This window comes from Aotus nancymaae, unplaced genomic scaffold (assembly GCF_030222135.1).
Source record: "Aotus nancymaae isolate 86718 unplaced genomic scaffold, 86718_ANA_hifiasm-v0.15.2.pri h1tg000018l, whole genome shotgun sequence".
NCBI classification, from domain to species: Eukaryota; Metazoa; Chordata; class Mammalia; order Primates; family Aotidae; genus Aotus; species Aotus nancymaae.
Window position 1 is genome coordinate 20511045 of NW_026988430.1, and position 27971 is coordinate 20539015.

The 27971-nt window shown below is 38.2% G+C and overlaps 1 protein-coding gene across 9 annotated transcripts in view; it reads right to left on the reverse strand.

Moving 5' to 3' along the window:
- The window catches only part of TRIM37 (tripartite motif containing 37), a 110147-nt gene that overhangs the window by 62324 nt on the left and 19852 nt on the right, over positions 1–27971 (reverse strand). For 8 of the 9 annotated variants that reach the window (XM_012445451.3, XM_012445450.3, XM_012445446.3 and 5 more), the window contains exons 6-11: positions 26485–26607; positions 25127–25250; positions 22306–22373; positions 13138–13262; positions 5288–5338; positions 3791–3872 (exon numbers count right to left, since the gene is read on the reverse strand). In XM_012445451.3, coding sequence (XP_012300874.2) covers positions 3791–3872; positions 5288–5338; positions 13138–13262; positions 22306–22373; positions 25127–25250; positions 26485–26607 — 573 coding nt within the window. Of the gene's footprint in view, positions 1–3790; positions 3873–5287; positions 5339–13137; positions 13263–22288; positions 22374–25126; positions 25251–26484; positions 26608–27971 lie in introns of all 9 variants that reach the window. The other variant, XM_064378411.1, reaches the window with a different exon arrangement.

Sequence of the window (27971 nt, forward strand, 5' to 3'; positions counted from 1 at the left end):
AAGATTGGAGAAAAAAGGATAAAAAGGAATGAGCAAAGTCTCCAGGAAATATGGGACTATGTGAAAAGAACTAATTCACGTTTGATAGGTGTACCTGAATGTGATGAAGAGAATGAATCCAAGTTGGAAAATACTCTTCAGGATATCATTCAGGAAAACTTTCCCAACCTGGCAAGGCAGGGTAATATTCAACTCCAGGTAATACAGAGAACACCACAAACATATTCTTCAAGAAGACCAACCCCAAGGCACATAATTGCCAGATTTATTAGGGTTGAAATGAAGCAGAAAATACTAAGGGCAGCCAGAGAGAAAGGTCAGGTTACCCATAAAGGGAAACCTATCAGACTTACAGCAGATCTCTCAGCAGAAACCCTGCAAGCCAGAAAAGAGTGGGGACCAATATTTAATATCCTTAAAGAAAAGAACTTTCAACCCAGAATTTCATATCCAGTCAAACTAAGCTTTATGAGCGAAGCAAAAATTAAATCTTTTGCGAACAAACAAGTACTTAGAGACTTCACCACCACCAGGCCTGCTTTACAAGAGCTTCTGAAAGAAGCACTATACATATAAAGGAACAACCAATATCAGCCTTTCCAAAAATATATCAAAAAGCAAAGAGCATTAACACAATGAAAAATGCACACCAACCAATGGGCAAAACAGCCAGCTAGCATCAAATGGCAGTATTGAACTTATATATATTCTAATTGGATAAAAAGCCAAAACCCATCGGTATGCTGCATTCAGACCCATCTCACATGCAACAATACACAGACTCAAAACAAAGAGAAGGAGGAAGATTTACCATCCAAACAGAGAGTAAAAATAAACAAATAAACAAAAAGCAGGAGATGCAATTCTTGCCTCTGATAAAGTAGACTTTAAAGCAACAAAGATCAAAAGAGGCAAAGAAGGACATTACATAATGGCAAAAGGATCAATGTAACAAGAAGAGCCAACGATTCTATAGATCAATGAGACAGAAAATTAACAAGGACATCCAGGACTTGAACTCAGACCCGGAACAAGTAAACTTAATAAACATTTATAGAACTCTCCACTTCAAATACACAAAACATACATTACCACCTCACACCTATTCCAAAAGTGACTACATAATTGGAAGTAAATCACTCCTCAGTAATCGCATAGCATTTCATAGGTTTAAATGAAATATTGGTTAGCTGCTTGTTTGTTATTTTCTTCCCTTATTTCTTACTGTCTACATCATTAAGTATAATTGGTATAAAAGAGGTTTTCAATACCCATTACTAAACTGCATTCTAGCCTGGGCAAGAAAGCAATACTCCCATTCTCTCTCTCTCTTTCTCTTCTTCTTCTTCATTCTTTTCTTTCTTTCTAAAAAAAAAAAAAAAAAAAAAAGGATGTTAAATATTGGTCCCCACTCTTTTCTGGCTTGCAGGGTTTCTGCTGAGAGATCCGCTGTAAGTCTGATAGGTTTCCCTTTATGGGTAACCTGACCTTTCTCTCTGGCTGCCCTTAGTATTTTCTCCTTCATTTCAACCCTAATAAATCTGGCAATTATGTGCCTTGGGGTTGGTCTTCTTGAAGAATATCTTTGTGGTGTTCTCTGTATTACCTGGAGTTGAATATTACCCTGCCTTGCTAGGTTGGGAAAGTTTTCCTAAATGATATCCTGAAGAGTATTTTCCAACTTGGATTCATTCTCTTCGTCACATTCAGGTACACCTATCAAATGCAAATTAGGTCTTTTCACATAGTCCCATATTTCCTGGAGACTTTGCTCATTCCTTTTTATCCTTTTTTCTCCAATCTTGTCTTCTCGTTTCATTTCACTGAGCTGGTCCTCGACTTCTGATATCCTTTCTTCTGCTTGATCAATTCGACTGTTTAAACTTGTGCATACTTCACGAAGTTCTCGTGTTGTGTTTTTCAGCTCCATCAATTCACTTATATTCCTCTCTAAATTGTCCATTCTCATTAGCATTTTGTCAAGTCTTTTTTCAAGGTTCTTAGTTTTTTTGCATTGGGTTAGAACAAGTTCTTTTAATTCACAGAAGTTTCTTATCACCCACCTTTTGAAACCTGCTTCTGTTATTGGAACACACTCGTTCTCCATTAAGCCTTGTTCCGTTACTGATGAGGAATTGCAATCCCCTGTAGAGGGAGAGGCATTCTGATTTTGAGTATTGTCTGCCTTTTTAGGCTGGTTTCTTCCCTTCATTATATATTTATCCCTCTGTCGTCTTTGTAATTATCCACTTTCTAACTAGGTCTCTGAGTGGATGTCCAACTTGTTGATTCCCAGCGCCGAAATCTGAGCAATCCACTGTGCCAGTCAAAACAGCGCTGTTAAGATTGATGGTGCTTTTCTGCCCAGGAATCTCGATACTCTGCACCAAGAACCGCCGTGCCGGCCACAAGAGTTGCTCTGGCAACCCGTGGGGCTCCTCCGCTGGGAATCTCTTGGTCCGTGAGCAACAAATATTCGTCTCAAAGTGTAGCGTCCTCTTGTTCTCTGCGCTTTCACTGGGAGCTACGTGCCCGAGCTGCTAGTGATCAGCCATCTTGGATCTCTCCCGAGATTTTATTTTTATAAAGATAATCACTCCCTCCCTTTTTGCTTAATTTGGCAAGACTGTTTAAAAAAAAGATAATTATTCCCTATGTGTGTTTCCCTAGTACGTCAGGTGCCTGTGTTTTAAAAGGATCACATTTGCTATAACTACCTGTTTAAATATCTGTTCCCCCAATGAGACAATGAAGGCTGAGAACAGAGACGCTTATACATCTCCAGTGTCTACTGGGATATGACTATAAAGGGGTACAGTTAACCTCTTCATTTTTAATCTACCTTGCTTCAAAGGACCTGAGGCAGCCTTTGAGGTTTGAAATGATAATCACTCAATAGATATCAATGAGTAAGTGAATCATCAGCTAGGTGAATAAAGCCAGACACAAAAGATTATATATTATTGTATAATCCCATTATGCAAAACTCTTCTAAAAAAAAAAAATCTGAAACTACATATTCAAAGTGTTCAGTGTGTAACTGAGAATACTAACCCAGGAGGACTAAAATGTGTAATAGTAAATTACTGGACTCAAAAACATTATTTAGCATCTAGATGATACAACCAAATTTCTTTAAAGGTAGACTTTACCTAAAGAAAATGGAATTGCACATTTAAGATACCCAATGAAAAAATATATGGGCTGGGCATGGTGGCTCACACCTGTAATCCCAGTACTATGCCAGGAGTTTAAGACCAGACTGAACAACGTGGTGATACCTCGTCTCTACTAAAAATACAAAAATTAGCTGGGCATGGTGATGCATGCCTGTAATCCCAGCTACTCAGGAGGCTGAGGCAGGAGAATTGCTTGAACTGGGACCTGGGAGGCGGAGGCTGCAGTGAGCCAAGATCACACCACTGCACTGTAGCCTGGGCTACAGAGCAAGACTCCATCTCAAAAAACGTAAAAGAAAAAGAAAATATGAGCCAAGCATTTTATATCCAGCAATACTAGCCTTAGACTATAAAGGGCAAAAACTGCTTTCAACATATGAGAATTCAGGGAATATTGTTTTCAATCAGCCTTCCAGAGGAATGTACTAGAGAACAAGGTTTGGACAAACAGTTGTCGAATATGAAGGGAGAGGGGGAACAGGGAATGGGGACAGCATATGTGACAACAAGAAATAAAGAGTTAACAGTTCTCAGTAATCAAACTAGTGTACAACAGAACTCTGAAATAAAGATCTTGGTTTCAAAATTTATTAGAAATACGAAAAACTTACTGGGTAAACTTTTAACCTCCAGCAAAGTCCTGAAACTTGAAGAGGTGGACTGTAAATGGGATCTGCTCTCTGACGCAAAGTGCTAAAGAAAAAGAAAATCAACCATATCCCAAGATCAAAACTGTTGTGAAATGGCAACAGGCAAAAAGAAAAGCCAAGCAGTTTCTTTGTTATATATTTGAAATTCTAGACAAATAACAGAAGGTGACTAAACAGGTCAAAATTCCACTGTAAAAGTTTAGATATGCTTAAATTGTGAAATAAAATAAATTTTTAAAATACCGAAATATTCAGTATTATCTAATATTCAGGAAAAAATACCCTCTCAAAATTGTGAGGAAGGAAAAGGGAAAAAAAAATGTATTAAGTCTCCCAAATTTAATTAACACTTCAATAAGCAGTCTTTCACCATTAAAAATAAAACACAACCCAAAATGTTTCTTCCTCACTTCTCGGCAGTATAATCATCCTTGTTTAATATTGAAAAATGAGAGAACATGCACTAAACCTTAATACATGTGGAAAAAAGACATGTCTTTTTTCAAAGAGACTGTCTTTTAGCCACAAAAGTATCCCATAAGAAAAAACAAATTAAATGGGAAAAGGTATAAATTCTCAGTGTGGCCTTATTTTAATTGCCTTTGCCTATTATTTGGAGTTTCCTTCCTGAAGACCTTGTATTCTTTGTTTCCACTTGCATGCTGCCGTCAAAGACAAACTGCTAAGAACCTTGCATTTTATGATCTTCACTTCTGATTTTAGAGAAAAGGTAGTAAAAGCTAACAAAACTAACATGCAACTGACAAAGTCTATAGATTTCTTACAATAATGGTCCCTTATCCACAATTCTTGACTTTGAGCTGAGATAAATGGATCTTAATGAATTTCCTCCCACCACTTTTATTTCTGAGGTTGGGTGAATGGGGGCTCATCAACCTCTAACTGTCTGGCCTCTCACCTTAGGAAAAGCTAAGTGATCTCTCTTATTAAAAATGGTTCCCCCACTTTGGACAGGGCACCATGGCTAATGCCTATAATTCCAGCAATTTGGGAGACCGAGATGGGAGAATCACTGGAGCCCAGGAGTTTGAGACCAGCCCAAGAAACACAGTGAGACCCCCACAACCTTTGTGGTGGTGCACGCCTGTAGTCATAGTTACTTGGGAGGTGGAGGTGGGAGGATTGCTGCAGCCCAGGAGGTTAAGGCTGCAGTGAGCAATGATCAGGCCACTGCACTTCGGCCTGGGTGACAGAGAAAGACTCTGTCTCAAAACAAAAAGAAAAGGTTCCTTTCCCCAGACTTGAGAAGCAGTCAGTCTAAAGATACAATATAATCCAGCACAAATAAGCTCTAAGTTTCTAATAGGAAACTTATTTTTCTAAGACTTCTAAAGTGGGTAACACAGTTCACTAGATTACTATCTTACCAAAGAATACTTTCCTGGCTTTTCCTTATATATATACACATACAAAAAATCAAATTTTAAAAACTCTTACCTGAAATTCTCTAAAACAAAAGTAGCTGAATCATAAGATGGCACTAATTCACTAAAAGCAAGCAAAAGGCAAAAAAAAAAAAAAAAATTATTTAGCTTTTACGTTTAAAATTCCATTTACCTAAAAAAAAGTCCCTCAGTAGTATCTTGAAAACGTTATTAAACTAAAATCTAAGAAATATTTTAAAATCTTTATTAAACGTAACATTAAATCAAATGAATTCATAAAACCATCAAAGGTTTTCCATTAAATTAGAAATATAAATACTTCCTAAAAGTTTTTTGGCAGGTTACAGTGGCTCACACCTATAATCCCAGCACTCTGGAAAGCCAAGGCAGGTGGATCACTTCAGGTCAAGAGTTTGAGACCAGCCTGGCCAACATGGTAAAGCCTCGCCTCTATTAAAAATATACAAAAATTAGGGAGGTGTGGTGGTGCACGTATGTAATCCCAGCTACTTGGCTGAGGCAGGAGAATTGCTTGAACCCTAGAGGTGGAGGTTACAGTGAGCCAAGATCGCACTACTGCACTCCAGCATGGGTGACAGAGCAAGACTCTGTCTAAATAAATACTTTATACAAGTTTTTTTTCTTAAAAAAAGGCCATACAATATGAATAATTATTAAAGTAAGTATAAGAAATACACTTTAAAAAGTACTCATGGAAATGGGAAAAAGAAAGTGATGCTTAGGCTGTGAACCTAAATTATAAAACAGATATAAACATGCTTTAAAAAATGAAAAGAAACAATAGTCAGTGATATCACAATTAATCCCCAAACTTCCTTCTTTGGACAAATTATGGGAAATATTAACAGACCTTAAATACTTTGCAACTATTTACTAGCAAATCAAACTTCACATTTTATAGGATTAGAATACCTAATTATCTAAGGGGCAACTGTGATGAACTAGCACATTAACACATTCTTGGCAAGTCAAGATTACTTCAAGCAACTTTAGTCCCATTCAATACTCTTCAAAGAGAACTGAACTATAATCACAGAATGTACTAAAGGGTAAGTCATTTTGCTGCTAAGTACTTTTAATCATATAGACGGTTTGTACACTGGCATTAGAACACCTCAAAATTCATTAAAACACTATGAAAAAGACTATCATACAGTATTAAGAGTGTTATAAATTTGACATATAAAATTACAAATTTACCAAAACAATAAACTGCAAACCATTTCACCATATCTTCAGAAATATTTTCTAAAATTCAATTCATCAGAATTTTGGTTATCATCAAAACAAGTTAAAAGATACATCTATAGCACTGCCACACTGTGATAGTGTCTAAAGAAATTAGTGGCTTGCCACATGAAAATACAATATAGGGCCAGGCGCAGTGGCTCACGCTTGTAATCCCAGCACTTTGGGAGGCTGAGGCGGGTGGATCATGAAGTCAAGAGATTGAAACCGTCCTGGCCAACATGGTGAAACCCCGTCTCTACTAAAAATACAAAAATTAGCTGGGCGTGGTGGCGCATGCCCGTAGTCCCAGCTACACAGGAGGCTGAGGCAGAAGAATCATTTGAACCTGGGAGGCGGAGGTTGCAGTGAGCAGAGATCCCGCCACTGCACTCCAGCCTGGCAACAGAGTGAGATTCCATTTCAGAAAAAAAAAGAAAATACAATATAGATAATTCTTTATTTTAATGTAAGTACGTATAGCTAAATAGGTCACATCTTTTACAAAGTAAGCAGATGTACTCTGCCCTGTGATTAACTGTATAACTATTAACCAAATTGACTATGTCAAGAACTCCTATCATATCCCTAGCCAGTTGTTATCCTTCCTTGGAAGACTCACATTCCTCATCCCCACATCCTTTTGCCTGGTTAACCCTTAGCATTTCTTCAGATAACAGATTAGAAGTCATATACTCTTGGAGGTCTGCTCTAAGGTCTTCCCATTATATGATCTCCTAGCACTCAATATACACAATCCCCAATTAGCAGGGCCAATGCAATTAGTACCTAGGAAGACTTTCTGGAACCATAAACCTAGTAAGAGCTCTCAGGGAGTCTTCCCAGTATAGTCTACAAATCTGACATGCTTTTATAATTTTGTGCAACTTTCAATAAGGTCTCTCATCAAGTACAGAATATCCTCCACAATATGCAAAGGCTTTAACCAATCCCCAGTTGTCTGCTAATCTGCATACTACTTCCTCCACCATGTCCAATGTGATTTATTTCTTGTGGTGTTGTTATTGTTATTTCTGCTGTAAGTCCAGACTATCATTATCATATTTTATTGGCCATAAAGGGTCAAAAGACTTCAGCAGAACACAAAATAAAAAGGAGGAGATGCCATCTTCAACTTAGAATGGTGAAGCAGAAAGCTTCCAGGATAAAGAGAGTTGAAAAAAGATATAAACAAAGCAAAAAGACAGATTAAGAAATGAGTGAACAAAGCAGCCCTGAAATCAACAATTTAATTAAAGAAGCAACAGAATTTATCAAGGAGAATATTGTGATATCCAGTGGATTTGTGGGAGGCTTTTTGCTCGGACTTGCATCTTAAGGACATGAATATTCTCCCATGGTGAATTCAACTATGAGAAGAGAAGTGGTAGCAATAAGGCAGTATCTCAACAGTACATGCTGCCAGAGTCTGCAGGACAAGGAAAAACAACTAGCTGGACAATACTGAATTCACAACTTAGCATTTTGCCATCTGAAGCTTGGCAAACTAATATCTGCTGTAATACAATCTATATGATATGTGAACCATAGTATTCCTGAGCAAAACGCGGCTTTCATCACTTTGTAAAAATTTGCAGCTGTTTAGAAACTAGCCTATAAAATATCAACATTGGATGTCAATATGGGGATAAAAGAAATATGTTGGATTTATTGCCTAGAGAAGTATTATTCTTTTTATTTAAATTAAATGTTCTTCATTGTGTTTTATGGTATACGTCAATAATTTAAAATTTGTATTATAGCTTCAGTATTAAGGCTGACTTTTTTTTAAAAGATATGTTTGCAATAAGTTAAAAAATTGTAATACCCTTTTGTGGAAAGCTTTAGAAGTGATATAATTATTAAAGATATTAAACAGACTCTGCTGATGTAATATGAAAAAAAAAAAAGAAAATTTCCAGGCTAAAGAGCATAGGCTGCTAACACTCATGAATCAAGAAGTTACAGTCCAGCTTGCCCTAGCTCTCACTTGCTAAGAGAAAATGATCACATTCCGAGCACAGAAAACAGGTACTGTGACATATTTCTATATATGTACATTTTCCAAGGGAAAACTTTTTGGACACAAATAACAACAAATTAGCAGTATTGGGCAGGATTAAACAGGATACACTTACCTCCCCTATCACCAGTTACCAGATGAATTTTATTACTGTTTCAATCATCTATTTTTCCTCACTAAATGATAATTATAAATCAAAAGAGCTCTGTATTATGCTTACTGCTAGCACTTAACACATACCTAAAATATAGCTGGCATACAGTCACTGAATGTTTACAAATAATTGCTGGCAGATTCACAGAGTTGGAAATATTTGCTCAAAATATTCTTCTGCAAAAGAAATTATTTTGCATTTTTAAAATTTTTGTATTTATTTATGATACAGAGTCACGCTCTGTCACTCAGGCTGGAGTGCAGTAGCACGATCTCAGCTCACTGATTTTGCATTCTTTACATGTATACACAAAGCTATTGCTACTGCTAGGCCATCTAACTCTACCACTTTTAACTATTTATTAACATCTCCATATTATGCTCATTAATTTAGAGGTTATCTTCAGTCATACTGATGTTACCATTCTGTGGCTGCAGATGAGGCACCACTTTATCTTTTCAAACTTTTAAAATTTCTCCTACTCTCTTCGAAGTGTAGACTACTCTGGTCTTTGTGATGACCGGATTCATCTCTTGATGGTGTCAATGAATCTTCGTTTTCACAGAACATGGGAAACTAGCTGCAAACCATCTCTAGCCTAGTATTCTGGAAGTCACTGATGTGCAACATCTTCAGACCAGTAACCTCATCAAAACTTCATGAACAAAAGGAAAAAAGGGAGAACCACAGTATCCATTTGTTCCTTAAGGAAACAGAATGTTGAGCTATATAAAAACTGGTTCTCTTTACCAACTTGACTTTTTCTCCCTGAAAAATAAAACTCTCTATCAACTGAGAGCTATACTACTGTATTTTTTTTTTTTTGATACGGAGTCTTGCTCTATTAACCAGGCTGGAATGCAGTGGTGCGATCTTGGCTCACTGCAACCTCTGCCTCCCACGTTCAAAGAATTCGCTGCCTCAGCCTCCTCATTAGCTGGGATTACAGGCACCCGCCACCATGCCCGGCCAATTTTTGTACTTTCAGTTGAGACGGGATTTCACCATCTTGGCCAGGCTGGTCTTGAACTCCTGACCTCGTGATCCACCCACTTTGGCCTCCCAAAGTGCTGGGATTACAGGCGTGAGCCACCGTGTCTGGCCTACTATTTTATCTTTTAAGTCCTCCCTGAAGACACATATAGTCTTATTTCTTATTATGCACCAAAAATAAATAACCCATCAAATTCTGGTTGAAATAATTTTCTTGCTGTCCTCCAAATATACCAGCTCTTATATCCATATTTTTGTTCATACATAGACTATCTGCCAAATAAAATGCTATGTAACTTTTCAGGTCTTCTTCAGTTCCTTTCCAGAAGTCTTCTTGACCATGCCAGTCTCTACCCCTGCCCTCGTTTCAGAATTTCTGATATAAGATATATAACTGAGAAACACACAATACGTTTTTTTTGGTTTTGTTTTTGAGACAAGAGTCTTGCTCTGTTGCCAGGCGCCAGGCTGGAGTGCAGTGGCGTGATCTCGGCTCACTACAACCTCCGCCTCCTGGGTTTAAGCAATTCTCCTGCCTCAGCCTCCTGAGTAGCTGGGACTATAGGCGCATGCCACCATGCCCAGCTAATTTTTGTATTTTTAGTAGAGACGGGGTTTCACCATGTTGGCCAGGATGGTCTCGATCTCTTAAGCTCGTGATCCGCCCGCCTCGGCCTCCCAAAGTGCTGGGATTACAGGTGTGACCCACCACTCCTGGCCCATAATATGTTTTAATAAAGAATTTGCTATTATTTAATGTGAAATAGTTACGCAGTAAGATTTTTAGTTCCTCTTCTCCCATGTACCACCTACAAACAATACTGGGCACACGGCCTTTAATAAATAACACTTCACTGATTTAGTGAACTTTTCTTCTCCATTGTGGCTCCAACACCAACACTAACTAATGGAACTAAAGGCAACAGAAACACCACTGCTTTGCACATCTAAAATGGTGTGTAATTTAATGTTACGATGCTGGTCTTTCTTATTTGGCCCTCTTTTCCTGTATGGTGCAACTAATAAAATGGGTTTCTAATAAAAATTAAATTAAAAGACAAAATTTCCAGTAAGGTAGTGAGCATTACTGGAGAAAGAGAGAAGGCCCTAACAGTGCTTAATTAACAGACTAGTGAGCATTGTTGCCTGCCTGATGAGCTGCTGAAAATGGTGTAAGAATGGGAATTTATATACATATGTTTTATTCCACAAGTGATGAAATGGTTCAGAAAACATCTTCAAAACTGAAACAGCTCATCACACTGTCATACAGGCAACCTATGGATACTGGTGAACATTTTTCAACTAAATCTACTTAATAGTCCTTTTAATAATATTCAGTGCTTTCATTCAGAAATGGAGATTTAAACAAAAAAGGCAGTGCTTTAAAAAGAGACGACTATTTTATGAGGTTGTTAATCAGAAAGAAAGGAAGACTTCTACTGGTCAATGAGAACCACCAGAGTAAAAACCTTTGCCCTTCTGTTTATAGAACTGTGGCATTTGTGACAAGGAATAAGGGCTTGTAACAGTGATTCTCAGCCAAGGGTGATTTCGTACCCATGGACATTAAGCTATGTCTAGAAATATTTTTGTCACAACTGCAAGGTGGTGGGATGGGGAGTGCTACGGGGATGCTGCTAAAGATCCTACAAAACACAGGAAATCTCACCCCACCCCACAAATAATTATCCTGCTCAAAATGTAAACAATGACAAGATTGAAAAGCCCTGGCTTATACAATATATTCTAGTATGATGAATGCAGCTGGGCACGGTGGCTCACGCCTGTAATCCCAGCACTTTCGCGAGGTCGAGGCAGGTATCACTTGAGGTCAGGAGTTCAAGACCACCTGATCAACGTGGAGAAACCCCGTCTCTCCTAAAAATACAAAACTTAGCCGGGCGTGGTGGCGTATGCCTATAGACCCAGTTACCCAGAAGGCTGAGGCGTGAGAATTGCTTGAATCCGGGAGGTGGAGGTTGCAGTGAACGGAGATCACACCACTGCATTCCAGCCTGGGTGACAGAGTGAGAAGGAATAAATAATAATAAATAAAATAATAAATTAAAAAAATAAAACAGTACAATGAATACTCTGAGGTCATCAGAAGGCATCACATTAGAGAAAAAAGAAAGGCAGCACAAAATAAACATTTTTGTAACAAAGGCTGTTTTCTAAACGTACCACAGCCCTCACCATGCTAGGAAAACTTAATAGTATTCCATAAGTCATCTCTAGAAGATAAAGTCTGTCATATCAGAATATTTCTGTAACAGTGGCTTCAACCCTCATCTCTGAATAAGCTAAGGAGATTTAAGAAGAACTGAAAATGCCCATCTGAACCCAATGTCATAGGCTGAACTGTGTCTCCGAAAATTCCTATGTTAAAGCCCTAACCCCCAGTGTGACTGTGTCTAGAGACAGGGCCTTTAGGAAGATAATTAAGGCCAAATGAGTTCCTAAGGGTGGGTCTAATACAATAAGGCTTGTGTCCCCATAAAAAGAAGAGACACCAGAGATTGATCTCTCTCCAAACAAAAACAGAGAAAAGGTATGGTGAGGACACAGAAAGAAGGAAGCTGTCTGCAAGCTGAAAGGAAAAAAGCAAATTTTCTGACACCTAGATCTTGGAATTCTTGCCTCTCGAACTGTGAGAAAATATGTTTCTGTTGCTTAAGGCACCTAGTATGTGGTATTTTGTTACGGCAGCCCAAGTAGACTAATATACACACAAAGATTTTCTTTCAAATGGCCTGGGGTATGGTATGAACTGATTAACTTTCAGACAAATCCCAAGTGACTCCAACATCTAGTCAGAAACTACCAGTCTAACACTACAGAGTAATTACAAACATGCTTGAAGGAATACGCTGTTCAGAAAAATTCTAAGGTTTAGCCCAAGGTGAAAACTAGGATACTTTTTGCCAAAATTATTTCCTCTCTCTATCTTTTAGGATCTGGAGATAACATGGCGTCACCTTCAAATTCTTTTGGCATTTCATTGGTTTCTGAGTTTTGTGTTAGGAGATATAATTTAATTCAAAAGGTACACTGATAAAGCTAATGTCATCAATTATTTTCTTCTACACTATCAAAGATGGAGCTCCTGGGGAAAAAAATGATTCCTAGTTCATTATTTTCTCTTAACAATCACAAGTCTGAGTCAGTCGGTGAGACTTTTCAGGAGGACTAGATTTGTATGTATGAAACAGTGCTCACCAGACCATTCCATTATAAAGAAGACCTTAAAAAGCTATGAAGTGGCCAAGTTTGGTGGCTCATGCCTATGATCCCTAGTAATTTGGGAGGCCAAGATGGGAAGATCACTTGAGTCCAGGAGTTTGAGACCAGCCTGGGCAACAAAAATAAAATAAAAGAGAGAGAGAGAAATGGCATAAAAAAAAATTACATTCTTTCGAAACAAGTATACGCATTTGCACATAAATTTTAAATGAAAATGAAATTAAAAACTGTATCATACCTGGTAAAGTCTGGTGGAACAGGAGTGGTAACAAAAGATGCCATGGGCTTCCGATGAACTTGCTGAAACATCGTAAGGATCTCTGAGCTCTTAGATATCAACTCACTCTTACTACAAGACCGCAACTGTGTGAGGAAAAAAATTATCTGAACAAACAAAATTACTGTTCACTACAACCTCAAAATTTACAAATTATTCTGATTATAAACTGAAAAAAAAAGTGAGCCTGAGAATTAAGAATCTATAAAAAATCTAGGTTTATTTCTATAATATTCTAACAGTAAAGTCACTGAATAAGTATACTTAATATTAATGCATTTTTCTGTTCTTACATTTTAGGGTAAGTGAGGTTTTAAGCAAATACAAATATATTTTCAGGCTGATACAGTGAAGTTCTTATGAATGTATTAATGAACAAACCTCTAAGTTGAAAGCTTTTAAAAGCAATCATTTCTCAGATTGTATTCTAGGTAACAGAATACAGAATGTAGACACACACCCCATTACTCAATACTAATTTGGGAAACACTACTTTGGGAAAAAGTAATAACTCTAACTTCACTAACATAATCATGGTAGATAAAAGACAAGACTACTAATTTTTTCTTCAAGAAAACCAGTTTTAAGTTCCAGTTCTGCCACTGACTAATTACATAACTCTGAGTCTGTTTACATAACAAAACTAGAATAATAATCCACCACTGCTTACTTTGTTAAGTTTACTATAAGGATTATGAAGCTATAGTGAAAAAGATTTGCAAACTATCTGTTTTGCGCTTAATTTTGTGCCCCCTTCCTCCATAATTTGTATGCTGCAGGCTCAACTTCCAGTACCTCAGCCTATTTGGAATTAATCTTTAAAGAGGTGATTAGGTTAAAATAAGGCCACTGGGGTAGGGCCTTAATCTAACATGACTGGTGTCCTTATTAAGATCAAGAGACCTAGGGCTGCATAGTCACACAGAAAAGTCCATGTGAGGACACAGTTAAGAAGGCAGTCATCTACAGGTCAAGAAGAAAGACCTCAGAAGAAACTAAACCTGCCAACACCTGAATCTTAAGACTTCCAGTCCCTAGAATCAAGAGAAAACAAATTTCTATTGTTTTAAGTCTCACTGTCAGTGGTATTTTGTTATGACAGGCCTAGCAAACTAATGTACTATCAAATGCCATATTAATGATATTCATAAAACCCACCTACAGTTGTGTTTATATCTTTTATGTAACAGTTGCTTATGGCTCACCAAAAAGAATGTATCATATGTTTGGGCACAGTGGCTCACACCTGTAATCCCAGGACTTTGAGAGGCCAAGGCAGGTGGATCATTTGAGGTGAGGAGTTCAAGACCAGCCTGGCCAACGTGGTGAAACCCCATCTCTACTAAAAATACAAAATTAGCTGGGCATGGTGGCGCATGCCTGTAGCCCCAGCTACTCAGGATGCTGAGGTACGAGAATTGCTTAAACCCCCAGGAGGTGGAGGTTGCAGTGAGCCAAGATCATGCCACTGAACTCTGGCCTGGGTGACAGGGTGAGACTCCATCTCAAAAAAAAAAAAGGTATCATATATCATATGATATATACCAAAATGTATAGCCTTGGATTACTAAGAATGATGATATATGTTCGAGCTACTGCATTAACCAATGACATAACGGTAAGTGGTAATAGCAGAAAACAAGCAGCTGCATAATTTGTCATTCATATTATTATGTATCAGGCATTGCCCAAGACATTAAGATTTTTTGAATACTTTACTTAAAATGATCTAATGTTATTTAAATACTGTTTGCTTATAATTTTTAAGGTATGATAAAAATCACTCTGTATACATACATATATACACACATAATACAAAAAATTTTAATTTATATTAATTGAATGCTTACTGTGTATATCCTTCCTTGACACCATTTCTTCCAAAAGCAACTTGCTCCCTCCAACAGAAGTTTATTATCACCATACTTGTGTTTCTACAATTACTATGTGTGTATATACATCCATAAACAATGTTTTGACTGTTTTCAAACTTTACATAAACACTATCAGGCTGTATCACCATGTAGCCTACATTTTTCAGTTAATATTATTTCTTTACTTTTTTTTTGAGACAGTGTCTTGCTCTGTCACCTAGGCTGGAGTGCAGTGACACAATCTCAGCTCACTGCAGCCTCTGCCTCCTGGGTCCAAGTGATTTTCACGCCTTGGCCTCCAAGTAGCTGGGACTACAGCCATGCACCACCACCCCCAGTTAAGTTTCGTATTTTCAGTAGATACAGGGTTTCACCATGTTGCCCAGCCTGGACTTAAACTCACTCAAGTGATCCACTCACCCTGGCCTCCAAAAGTGCTAAGATTACCGGCGTGAGCCACCACGCCCGGCATATTTCTTTACTTTTTTAAACAGACAAATCTTGCTACGCTGCCCAGGCTGGAGTGCAGTGGCTATTCACAGGTACAATCACAGCACACTGCAGCCTTGAATTCCTGGACTGAGGCAGTTCTCCTGCCTTAGCTATTTGAGTAGCTGGGACTACAGGCATTCACCCAACCTCAATACTGTTTGTTAAAAACTAGACGATAGCCTAGGCCTACACATGGTCAGGATCATCAATATCACCATCTCCCACCTTCACATCTTGTCCCATTGAAAGGTCTTCAGGGGTACAAGCGTGTATGGATCTACAATGATAAAAATGCCTTCTTCTAAAATATAGTCAACTTTTTAAAAATAAGTATAAGTAAATCCTAGAATATACTCTAGAATAATGAATAAAAGTATGGTATAGTAAATACATAAACCAGTAGCATAGCTGTTTATTATACTTATCAAGTATTATATACTATACATGTGTTATACTTTTGTACAACAAGCAGTCCAGAATGTTTTTTTACACAAGCATCACCATAAACACGATTAATGGTTTGTGCTACTACATTACAATGGCTATGATGTCACTAGATATTTCTACTAGGCAAAAGAAATATTTCAGCTCCATTATAATCTTATGGGACCACTGTCACATATGTAGTCTGTTATTGACCAAAAGGTCATGATTTGGCACGTCTGTACATGGCAGATGTGTACAGGTTATACTTGCCATTTCATATAACGGACTTGAGTATCTGCATTTTGGTATCCATGAAGATCCTGGAGCCAATGCTCCACAGATACTGAGGAAAATTACTATATTAAGAAAGGGGTGTTCAAATTTTTTACTATAATTTTCTATTTGTCTATTTCTTTTAGCACCTGTATCAGCTTTTTATTACCGTATTTTGAAGCTTTACTATTAGAAACATAAACATCTGGGACTGTTAAACATCCTCTTGATTCAACATCCCTATTAGCATTGTGAAATCACCTTTTTAAATCATGGTAATATTGTTTGCTCTGAAATCTACTCTGGTATCAAAAAGCCATTTCAGGCTGGGTGTGGTGGCTCATGCCTCTAATTCCAACACTTTGGGAAGCCAAGGTGGCAGGGTTGCTTGAGCCCAGGAGTTTGAGACCAGCCTGGGCATCATGGTGAGAACTCATCTACAAAAAACTTAAAAATTAGCAAGGCCTAGCTAACATGGCCAGACCTTGTCACTACAAAAGACTTAAAAATTACCCAGGTATAATGGTGCATGTCTGTGGTCCCAGCTACTCAGGAAGCTGAGGAAGGAGAATCACTTGAGCTCAGGAGTTCAAGGCTGCAGTGAGCCTTGTTCATGTCACTGTACTTTAGCCTGGGTGACAAAGCAAGACCCTGTCTCAAAATAAAAGAAAAAAAAGAAGAAAAAAGCCATTTCAGCTTTCTTTTAACTAGTGTTACCATGCAATATCTTATTTTCTCCATTTTTAGTGTATTTGTGTTAAAATATTTGAAATGCATGCCATGTAGGCAGCATATAATTGAGTCAAGTTTTGTTTTTAAGTCAGACTGACAGTCTTTGATTCTAATTGGGATGTTTAGAATCTTTACATTTAGGCCAGGCCCAGTGGCTCATGCCTGCAATTCCAATACTTTGGGAGGCCAAGGTAGGTGGATCACTTAAGCCCAGGGCAACATGATGAAAACCCATCTCTATCAACAACAACAACAACAACAAAAACCAGACATGGTGGCACACATCTGTAATCCCAGCTACTAGGGAGGTTGAGAGAGGAGAATCACTTGAACCCAGGAGGCAGAAGTTGCAGTGAGCCATGATTGCAACACTGCACTCCAGCCTGAGCGACAGAGCAAGACCCTGCCTTAAAAAAAAAAAAAAAAAGAACCTTTAACGTGCTTACTGATATGGTGAAGTTTGGGTCTCCCATCTTACTATTTATTTTCTATTTGTCACATCTGTTTTCTGTTTTGTTTTCTTTTCCTATTTTTTTCCTTTTCTAATCTATTAAGACATCAAAAATAAAGTTTAAGAAATCAGTGTATACAAATATACTTTTACAACATTTAAATATCTACCTAATTCTTTTTTTTTTTTTTTTTTTTTTTTTAAGATTGAGTCTGCCTGTAGTCCCAGCTACTCGGGAGGCTGAGGCAGGAGAATTGCTTGAACCTGGGAGGCGGAGGTTGTGGTGAGCCGAGATCGCGTCATTGCACTCTAGCCTGACAAGAGCGAAACTCCGTCTCAAAAAAAAAAAGAGATTGAGTCTCGCTCTGTAGCCCAGGCTGGAGTGCAGTGGTGCAATCTCGGCTCACTGCAACCTCTGCCTCCTGGGACCGGGTTCAAGGAATTCTCCTACCTCACCTCCGAAGTAGCTGGAATTACAGGCACGAGCCGCCACCATGCCCAGCTAACTTTTGCATTTTATAGTAGAGACGAGGTTTCACCATGTTGGCCAGGCTTGTCTTGAACTCCAGACCTTGTGATCCACCAGCCTCAGCCTCCCAAAGTGCTGGGATTACAGGTGTGAGCCACCGTGCCCAGCCTAAATATCTACATAATTCTTAAAGAGGAAATCACAAATGAAAGTATAAATTATTAAAATACCAGAAATAGCCATGCCGTATTCAGAAAGAAACTTTTAGTCTAAAATGCAATTATTTTAAAAAGAAAATCCATGTGAAAAGGTAAAAAATAAAAATAAAGGCTGAGCATGGTGGCTCACACACGTAATCCCAACACTTCGGGAGGGCAAGATAGGCAGATCATTTGAGACAATCCTGGCCAACATGGTGAAACCCCTGTCTCTACTAAAAATACAAAAATTAGCCAGGTATGCGTGAGTGCCTGTAACCCCAGCTACCTGAGAGGCTGAGGCAGGAGAATTACTTGAACCCAGGAGGCACAGGTTGCCAAGAGCCAAGATTGCACCACTGCATTCCAGCCTGGGCAAGAGACTCCATCTCAAAAATAAAATAAAATTAAATAAACAAAAATAAAAAAGATTAGGAATAAACAAATTTTACCACAAATGGTAAAATAAAATAAACTACATATATTTAAAGTGTATCAATATATAAAAATCAGCTGTACAGCCATGAGTAATCAGAAATCTTACTACAGGCTGGGCACGGTGGCTCACACTTCTAATCCCAGCACTTTGGGAGGCTGAGGCAGGTGGATCACCTGAGGTCAGAGGCTAAAGACCAGCCTGGCCAACATGGTGTAATGTCATTTCTACTAAGAACACAAACATTAGCCAACTGTGGTGACGCACACTTGTAATTCCAGCTACTCGAGAGGCTGAGGCATGAGAATCATTTGGGCCCAGGAGGCAGAGGTTGCAGTGAGCCATGATCATGCCACTGCACTCCAGCTTGGGCGACGGAATGAGACTCTGTCTTGGGAAAAAAAAAAACGGCCAGGCGAAGTGGCTCACACCTGTAATTCCAGCACTTTTGGAAGCCGAAGAGGAAGAAGAAAGATCACTTGAGATTGTGCCAGTGCACAATCAAAAGTTGAGGTCAGGAGTTTGAGACAGACCCATCTTTAAGTAGAGAAACCCCATCGCTACTAAAAAAACAAAAATTAGCCAGGTGTAGTGGCGCACACCTGTAGTCCCAGCTACTAGGCAGGCTGAGGCAGGAGGATCGCTTGAACCTGGGAGGCAGAGGTTGCAATGAGCCAAGATCATGCCACTGCACTCCAGCCTAGGTAACAGACTATGACTGTTTCAAAAAAAACCAAAAAAACAAAAAACCTTACTACAGCATAAAAATATATGAAATACTGAATAAATCTGATAAAATATGTGAAAGACTTGAAGAGACACCTTAACAAACAAGATATATGAATGGCAAATAAATTCCAGAAAAGATGTGTGGTTGCTCATGCCTGTAATCTCAGCACTTTGGTAGGCCAAGGTGGGCAGATCACTTGAGCCCAGGAATTCGAGACCACCCTAGGTAACTTGAGAAAACCCCATTTCTACCAAAAACAAAAACAAAATCAAATTAGCCAGGTGTGGCAGCACATGGCTATAATCCCAGTTACTTAGGAGGCTGAGGCAGGAGGATTGCTTGAGCCCAGGAGGTTGAAGCTGCAGTGAGTTGTGACTGCACCACTGCACTCCAGCCTGGGAAACAGAGCAAGAACCTGGCTCAGGAAAAAAAAAAAAAAAAGAAAAAAAAAGAAAAGAAAAGCTCAACATTATTGGCCATATGGCAAATACAAATTAAACCCAGATTTAGATACTCTTATTTGAATGGCTAAAATGAAAAACACAACACTATGTATTGAAAAGGATGTAGAGGAACTGATACTCAACACACACTACTGGTAGGAAAATTAAATAATGTAATTATATCAGAAAACTGTTGGCATTTACTTAAAAAGTTAATGATATATCTACCATCTGACTCAGCCATTCCTTCTTATGTGAAATCAAGAGAAAAAGAAATGTATGTTCATGTAAAGCTTTGTACATGAACGTTTATAGCAACTTTATCTGTACCAAAAACTGGATTTTTTGGTTTATGGTCAATTCAAATGGCCATAAGCAGCTGAATGGATAAATGTATATATATATACAATGGACTACTACTATTCAGCAACAAAAGGGAAAGAATTATTGATACACGCAGTAATGTAAATCTCAAATAATTTTGCTGCATGAAAAAAGAAATGAGTAGACCAGTATATAATTTGATTTCTATAAAACTCTAGAAAATGCCAATATTATCTATAATGACAGAAAGCAGATTGGCAGTTGCCTAGAAAGGGAAGGGTGTGAGAAGACAGCACAAAGAGGTGCAAGGAAACTTTTGGGGATAATGCATGTGTTTATACCTTCACTGTGGTGAGGGTTTCTCTGGCATCAAAACTTACCAAATTGCATACTTTAAATACAGGTAGTTTATTTTATGTCAAGTATACATCAATAAAGCTGTTTCAAAAAAAAAACCACAACACATAAATACTCAGATTCCCCACTCCTATCCCACCAAAGGTGGTCTAAAATTGTCCCATCACTCCAGCAGAAGGCTGCTAGTTTATTCTCTGGAGGAGACGAAGTCTTTTGACTATGGAAACAACATATACAATTAAAAATGGGTATAATGGGCCAGGCATGGTGGCTCACACCTATAATCCTAGCACTTCTGAGAGGCCAAGGCGGGCGGATTGCTTGAGCTCAGTAGTTCGAAACCATCCTGGGTAACGTAGTGAGACCTCATTTCTACAAGGTGGTGGTGCACACCTGTAATCCCAGCACTTAGGGAGGCCAAGATGGGCAGATCACAAGGTCAAGAGATTGAGAGTGTCATGGCTAACATGGTGAAACCAAGTCTCTACTAAAAATACAAAAATTAGCTGGATGTTGTGGTGTGTGCCTGTAGGCCCAGCTACTCAAGAGGCTGAGGCTGAGGCAGGAGAATCGCTTGAACTCGGGAGGCAGAGGTTACAGTGAGCCAAGATCAGGCCACTGCGCTGCAGCCTGGTCACAGAGCGAGACTCTGGCTCAAAAAAACACACATACAAACACACACACACGTGTGTGTGTGTGTGTGTATGTGTAAAAAGGAAAAGGAAAAATGAATGAGGATAATGAAGAAAAATAACAATATTTAGTAAATATTTATGTACTGAATCCTACTAGCCAAACTGTCAATCAAGTACAAAGATAAAATAAAAATATTTTCAGACATGCAGTTCAAGAAAAATATGTTCTGATTACCCTTCCTGGAAAGCTACTGAGGGAAGCGGAATATTAAAACAAAACAAGTAAACCAAGAGGGTGGAAGCCATAGAAATCAAGAAACATGGAATTGAACACAAGAAAGATGTGAAGGGAATCCCCAGAATGCTTAAGATAAAAATCTCAGGAGAGAGCTGTGTATAATGCATAAAGAGTTATTACAAAAAGCAAATTCCAGACAAGTGAATATATCAAATATTTGTATAACACTATATATTTTATTTACTCATTTACTATATGCTTCATATTCACCTATCCTAATCTAAAATATAAACTCTATGAAGACAGAATTTCACCATTTTGTTCACTGCTGTATCCCCAATATCTAGAACAATGCCTGCTATTTAGGACTTAATATTTCCTCAACAAATAAAAATGATAAATTTTAGCATAATAATCGCTATGTATAAAGTAATTGGTAATAATATCTCAAAGCCACCACTTAAGTCACAGTGTGGGGAGATTTTAACTTTTTTTTTTTTTTTTTTTGAGACGGAGTTTCGCTCTCGTTACCCAGGCTGGAGTGCAATGGCGCGATCTCGGCTCACCGCAACCTCCGCCTCCTGGGTTCAGGCAATTCTCCTGCCTCAGCCTCCTGAGTAGCTGGGATTACAGGCACGCGCCACCATGCCCAGCTAATTTTTTGTATTAGTAGAGACGGGGTTTCACCATGTTGACCAGGATGGTCTCGATCTCTTGACCTCGTGATCCACCCGCCTCGGCCTCCCAAAGTGCTGGGATTACAGGCTTGAGCCACCGCGCCCGGCCAGATTTTAACTTTTTATACATTCAGATTTCTATGGAAAGAACTCTATTCTTACAAAGCAGAATGTAGTTCTACTAACGTAGTTCCCAAAAATGAAGAAAAAACTTGAGAAGAATCAGCAGATTCCTATTTCATAAAAATCTCCATTATAGCACAAAGATTGACAGATCTTTTAATCTCATACAGGTAATCTGCCCCCAAAAAAACTTTTACAGTATACAGAGAAAAAAGGATAAAGACTATTTCATTACATTTAATATTTCATCACCTGGTGCTCCACCTCCTGAAGTAAGGATTCCAAAAGTTCTGTTTCTTGGGTTAGAGATGTCTTCTGACCTGTTTAAAAATAGTGAATCATCAACACTTGGACTCATTATTGGTTTAAGAATAAAATTAACTTCCAATGAACATATTCAATAACAAGAAATCCACTTCACGTAAGCAAAAATTCTTCATTACAGCCACCCTAAAAATTCACATACAACTTTGAGGTTGAATTTAATATTATAGTAGCCTTGAAAAGAGAACTTCAGAACCAATTCTAATTAGTCTTAGATGAGATATCATTTAGATTAAACTCATCTAAGAAATGAAATGTGCAATGACAATATACTTTAAGCAAAAAATTTACTTTTCTAGATTTTCATATTCCCCTGGGAAGAAGCAATAAGAAGAATTTCATTCGGTCAGCTATTCTGAAATAATTTTTTACCAAATTTAACCATAGCTTCAAAGAGAATACAAAGTGGGCCAGATTTTTATGTTAAATATCAGCAAAAGGTCTGTCTTGTAAATATACAAGGATCTGTTAAAAAAAATAATGCCCAGAGAGGTGAACAGTCTCAAAAAGTTGGAGACAGAAAACAATAAACAAATTATTATTACTGGCTGGGGACGGTGGCTCATGCTTGTAATCCCTGCACTTTGGGAGGACAAAGCAAGATAACTTGAGCCTAGGTATTTGAGACTAGCCTGGGCAACATGGCAATACTGTCTTTATAAAAAAATTTAAAAATTAGCCAGGAGTGGTGATGCATGCCTGCAGTCCCAGTTACTCAAGAGGCTGAGGCACGAGAATCGCTTGAGCCCAGGAAGTCGTCATGCAGTGAATCTTGACCACACTACTGCACTCCAGCCTGGGCAACAGAGACCCTGTCCCAAAAAAAAAAAATATATATATATATATATATAATATCTATAATATACATATATATACACACACACCCCTCATTACAAAAATTATAGAAAAGGAAGAAAGTGCTTTATATACATATACATACACATTATCTATTAATATAAATGTTATATATAAAGATATAATATATTTATTATATATAAATATATTTATTATATATAAATATATTTAAAATATATAAATATATATATTTTTGAGATGGAGTCTCTCTGTCGCCAGGCTAGAGTGCAGTGGAGCAATCTTGGCTTACTGCAAACTCTGCCTCCCAGGTTCAAGCAATATTCCTGCCTCAGCCTCCCAAGTAGCTGGGACTAAAGGCGCCCACTACCACGTCCCACTACTTTTTGTATTTTTAGAAGAGACAGGGTTTCACCACATTGGCCAGGATGGTCTCAATCTCTTGACCTCACAATTCGCCCACCTCGGCCTCCCAAAGTGCTAGGATTACAGGCGTGTGTGCCACTGTGCCTGGCCACTTTATATGTTTTTAAACAAAAAGAAAATAGGTATGCTTACCAAATCAGGCCATTTTCTTTGTAAACCAAAAAATTTGAAAAATTGGAAGTACATCCATGAGGAGAGCAAAAGTTTTATCAATCTGTAGTGTTATTTGACATGGAAAAACATTTATGGAAAAAGGGAGAACTTTTATTTATTTTTAACTTATTTTTTTGACAGGGTCTCGTCTGTCACCCAGGTTCTAGTATAGTGGCTTAATGAACTTAAAGGAAACTCAAATATCATCTCAAGTCCTGAAAAATTAAGATGACCTACATGTATCACTGACTGCAACTGAGGACCTAAGAACAATTATGATTTTCATTTACATAAAATCTTTATGTGGCACTGTGACTGGTATAATTAATACCTGCAGGTTTTGTCTAATTGCTCCACTATGTGGATGAATTGTACTTTTCAATCTAACTACTATAAGAATGATTTTTTAAGACTATTTGCTGCTGGGTCTGTGGGAAAAAAACCTAAAAAATCAGGTATTAAATAGTATAGAATTATAAAAGCAATTCATGAATGATATACAAATATTCAAATTCAAAGATATTTGCATCTTATTTTTAAAAAGTTAAGAGTAAAATGATAAAATCATTATTTTGGATGACACAAAGACATGGCTAAAATCTTGGAGAATCAAGACAGTTGATAAAAAAATTCTTCGTTCACACCTTAATTAAAGTATATATTTTACTTTGGGCTATGATAAAAAATACAAAGCAGGTTTTTAGGCAGCAAAACACTTGAAGGACTAAGATCACCAAAACAAATAAAACAAAACAAACTTTAGCATTGGTTCTAACTCTTAAATTTTAAGTTTAATAGCAGACTCCACAATCAAAGAAGAATGAAGGAATCTTTGAAAAGCAAAGTTCAGCAATAAATATAATTAAACATATATAAAATGAAATCTACTAGAAATCAAAAGCCGAGACTTTAAGAAAAAGCTGGCGGGGATGATGGTGACATTTACAAATGTCAGTTCTTCATCCTCAATGAAAATGGACGGAAAGGATATGGGACATTAGAAGAAGGAATTCCATTAGATTTGGAAAAAAAGCTAACTAACAATAATGTCCACTGGCCATTAGGATTTTCATCCAAATGGCTATGAAAACTTTTCTCTCCTGAAGATTAGCACGGCCCCTGCTCAAGGATGACATGCAAATTCATAAAAAAAAAAAAGAAAAGAAAAAGAAAAACAACTTTTCTGTCCTATCATTTCTAAGCATAAGTCAAACATTTATCTGCCTACATTGTAACAACATGGAGTTGACTAAAATCTCAAGATTCCTTCCTAGGATCACCACCCTTACTCTTCAAAGACTGAATCTCAAAGAAGCTGAAAGCACCAGGTACCCCAGCAGCATACAAAAACACTTACCCATCAGCGTTATAAGCTTATTCTTCAGCTGTGTGTCTAACCGTGCAATCATCATCTCCACTGCATTCCTAATTTCACGAACACGCTCATCTTTTGCATTTCTTACAGCTTCTACGTTCCTTTCCTAGAAGATAAACAGGTCAGAATAATTTTAACTGGGTAAATTTTAAAAACAGAAGCACCACGTTATAATATTGCCAAGAATAGATAATAGGAGAAAGGTAGGCCAAATGGAAATGACCCAACTTTCTTGTACTTCAAAATGGCATACATGCAATCAAAATCAAAGATTTTCTGTATAAAGAATGTTACAAATGATCACTTCATTCTTGATTCCTAAAGGGGTAAAACAAAGAATGCATCTGTTTTTAAGTTAGGATATGGTCCACAAACTTCATTTTAAGTTAGGAAATGGTCTACAAACTTCATTTTAAGTTAGGAAATGGTCCATAAACCTCATTTATGACTGTCATTCTGCCAACGTGAAACAAAATATATTCTAAAAATACACTTAGTATTTCACTCTTTGGGGCTTATCACATTTTTTCACAGAAATAACGTACATAGCCCACTAAAGCTGTTTGACTTATACAGTATCTAAAGAATAATGTTAAATATTACACTTCCAACTCTGTGGAGTTCTAAATCAGCACATGACAAATAGTTCACTCCTTAGTAAAAGAAACTCACCCAAAAGCTGGGGATCCAAACAACGTATAATTTAATGAATGACTGTAAAAGTCAGTATTGATTCTGTTTAGAAGTCAATTATTGGGGCCGGGCACAGTGGCTCACGCCTGTAAGCTCAGCACTTTGGGAGGCTGAGGCGGACAGATCACCAGATGTCAGGAGGTCGAGACAAGCCTGGTCAACATGGTGAAACCCTGTCTCTACTAAAAGTACAAAAAATTAGCTGGGCATGGTGGCGGGTGCCTGTGATCCCAGCTACTCCGGAGACTAGGGCAGGAGAATCGCTTGAACCCGGGAGGCAAAGGTTGCAGCGAGTTGAGATCAAACCATTGCACTCCAGCCTGGGCAACAAGAGCGAAATTCTGTCTCAAAAAAAAAAAAAAGAATTACTGACTCTGTAACAAATAGACTTTTAAAACTCACTAACTGATTTTCTAATTCTGCCTAAGTGGTAATTCTCTGACTGCAACTGCTTCCTTACAGACCAGGGGCTTTGTATGCAAATTCCTCAGCAAGTCTGAAATTTATGGAATTTGACTATAGGTGCAGCCTATCAAATTTGCAAATCTTGAAAATCTTGATTTCAACATATGATTAATTTGTATTATAAAAATATATTATTACATATTACAGATTAAAAACAAAATAACTTTTAGTAGTAGTCTTACCACTTCTTGAACTAAGCTGATCAGTTCCATGAGACGCCGACGAAGTTTGGCTACCTCTTCGTTCACTTTAGTGACATGCTGCTCATAAATTTCTGCCAAAGGTTTAAAGGTATGTCCGCCATGCTATTTAAATTAGGGTAGTTTTAGAACAGTTCCACATCTCTCATAAACATTTACATTCCTTTGTAACACTCTATGGACACTAATAAACCAGTAAATATTTCAAATGAATTTCATCTTTTTAGCTAACTTAATTTTGAAGCAGGCCAGTGCCCGCTTAAAATCATTTGGTCCACGTAGGAACTGTTTCAAGACTGTAAATAAAGGGCTTTAGCAAAATATTCATTTAACTGGAAATTAACTATTAAAAAGAACCAAAATCTTTAACCACAGGCCAAATCATTTGCTACAACCTTATCAGCCACTCACTCTTCTCTCAGGCTACACAAGTCTTTTTCCATGTCCTCAAATTTCTTCCCACCAGGCCTTTACAAAAATTACTCCCTCTTACTAAAAAATAATTCTCAGCCAGCTGCGGTGGCTCATGCCTGTAATCCCAGTACTTTAGGAGGCTGAGGAGGGAAGATCACTTGAACCCAGGAATTCAAGACTGGCCTGGCCAATATGGCACAAACCCATCTCTACTAAAATACAAAAATTAGCCAGGCGTGGTGGCGCACACCTGTAATCCCAGCTACTCAGGAGGCTGAGACACGAGAATTGCTTGAACCTGGGAGGCAGAGCTTTCAGTGATCTGTGATCACGCCACTGTACTCCAGCCTGGGTGATAGAAAGAGACTCTGTTCCAAAAAAAGAATAGTATTTTTTAAAAAAGAAAAACAACAACAACAAAATAATAAAAATAATGCCAGGTGTGGTGGCTCATACCTGTAATCCTAGCACTTTAGAAGGCTAAGGCGGGTGGATCACCTGAAGTCAGGAGTTTGAGACCAGCCTGGCCAACATGGCAAAACCCCATCTCCACTAAAAAATACAAAAATTAGGCCGGGCACGGTAGTTCACGCCTGTAATCCAGCACTTTGGGAGGCCGAGGCGGGTGGATCACGAGGTCAAGAGATCGAGACCATCCTGGTCAATATAGTGAAACCCTGTCTCTACTAAAGATACAAAAAATTAGCTGGGCATGGTGGCGCGTGCCTGTAATCCCAGCTACTCATGAGGCTGAGGCAGGAGAATTGCCTGAACCCAGGAGGCAGAGGTTGCAGTGAGCCGAGATCGCGCCACTGCACTCCAGCCTGGGTAACCAGAGCGAAACTCCGTCTTAAAAAAAAACAAAACAAGAAAAAAACAAAAAATTAGCTGGGCATGGTAGTGCATGCCTGTAATTTCAGCTACAGGAGGCTGAGGCTGGAGAATTGCTTGAACCCAGGAGGAGGAGGTTGCAGTGAGCTGAGATCTCACCACTGCACCCCAGCCTGGGCTACTAATCCCAGCTACTCAAAGGCTGAGGCAGGAGAATCGCTTGA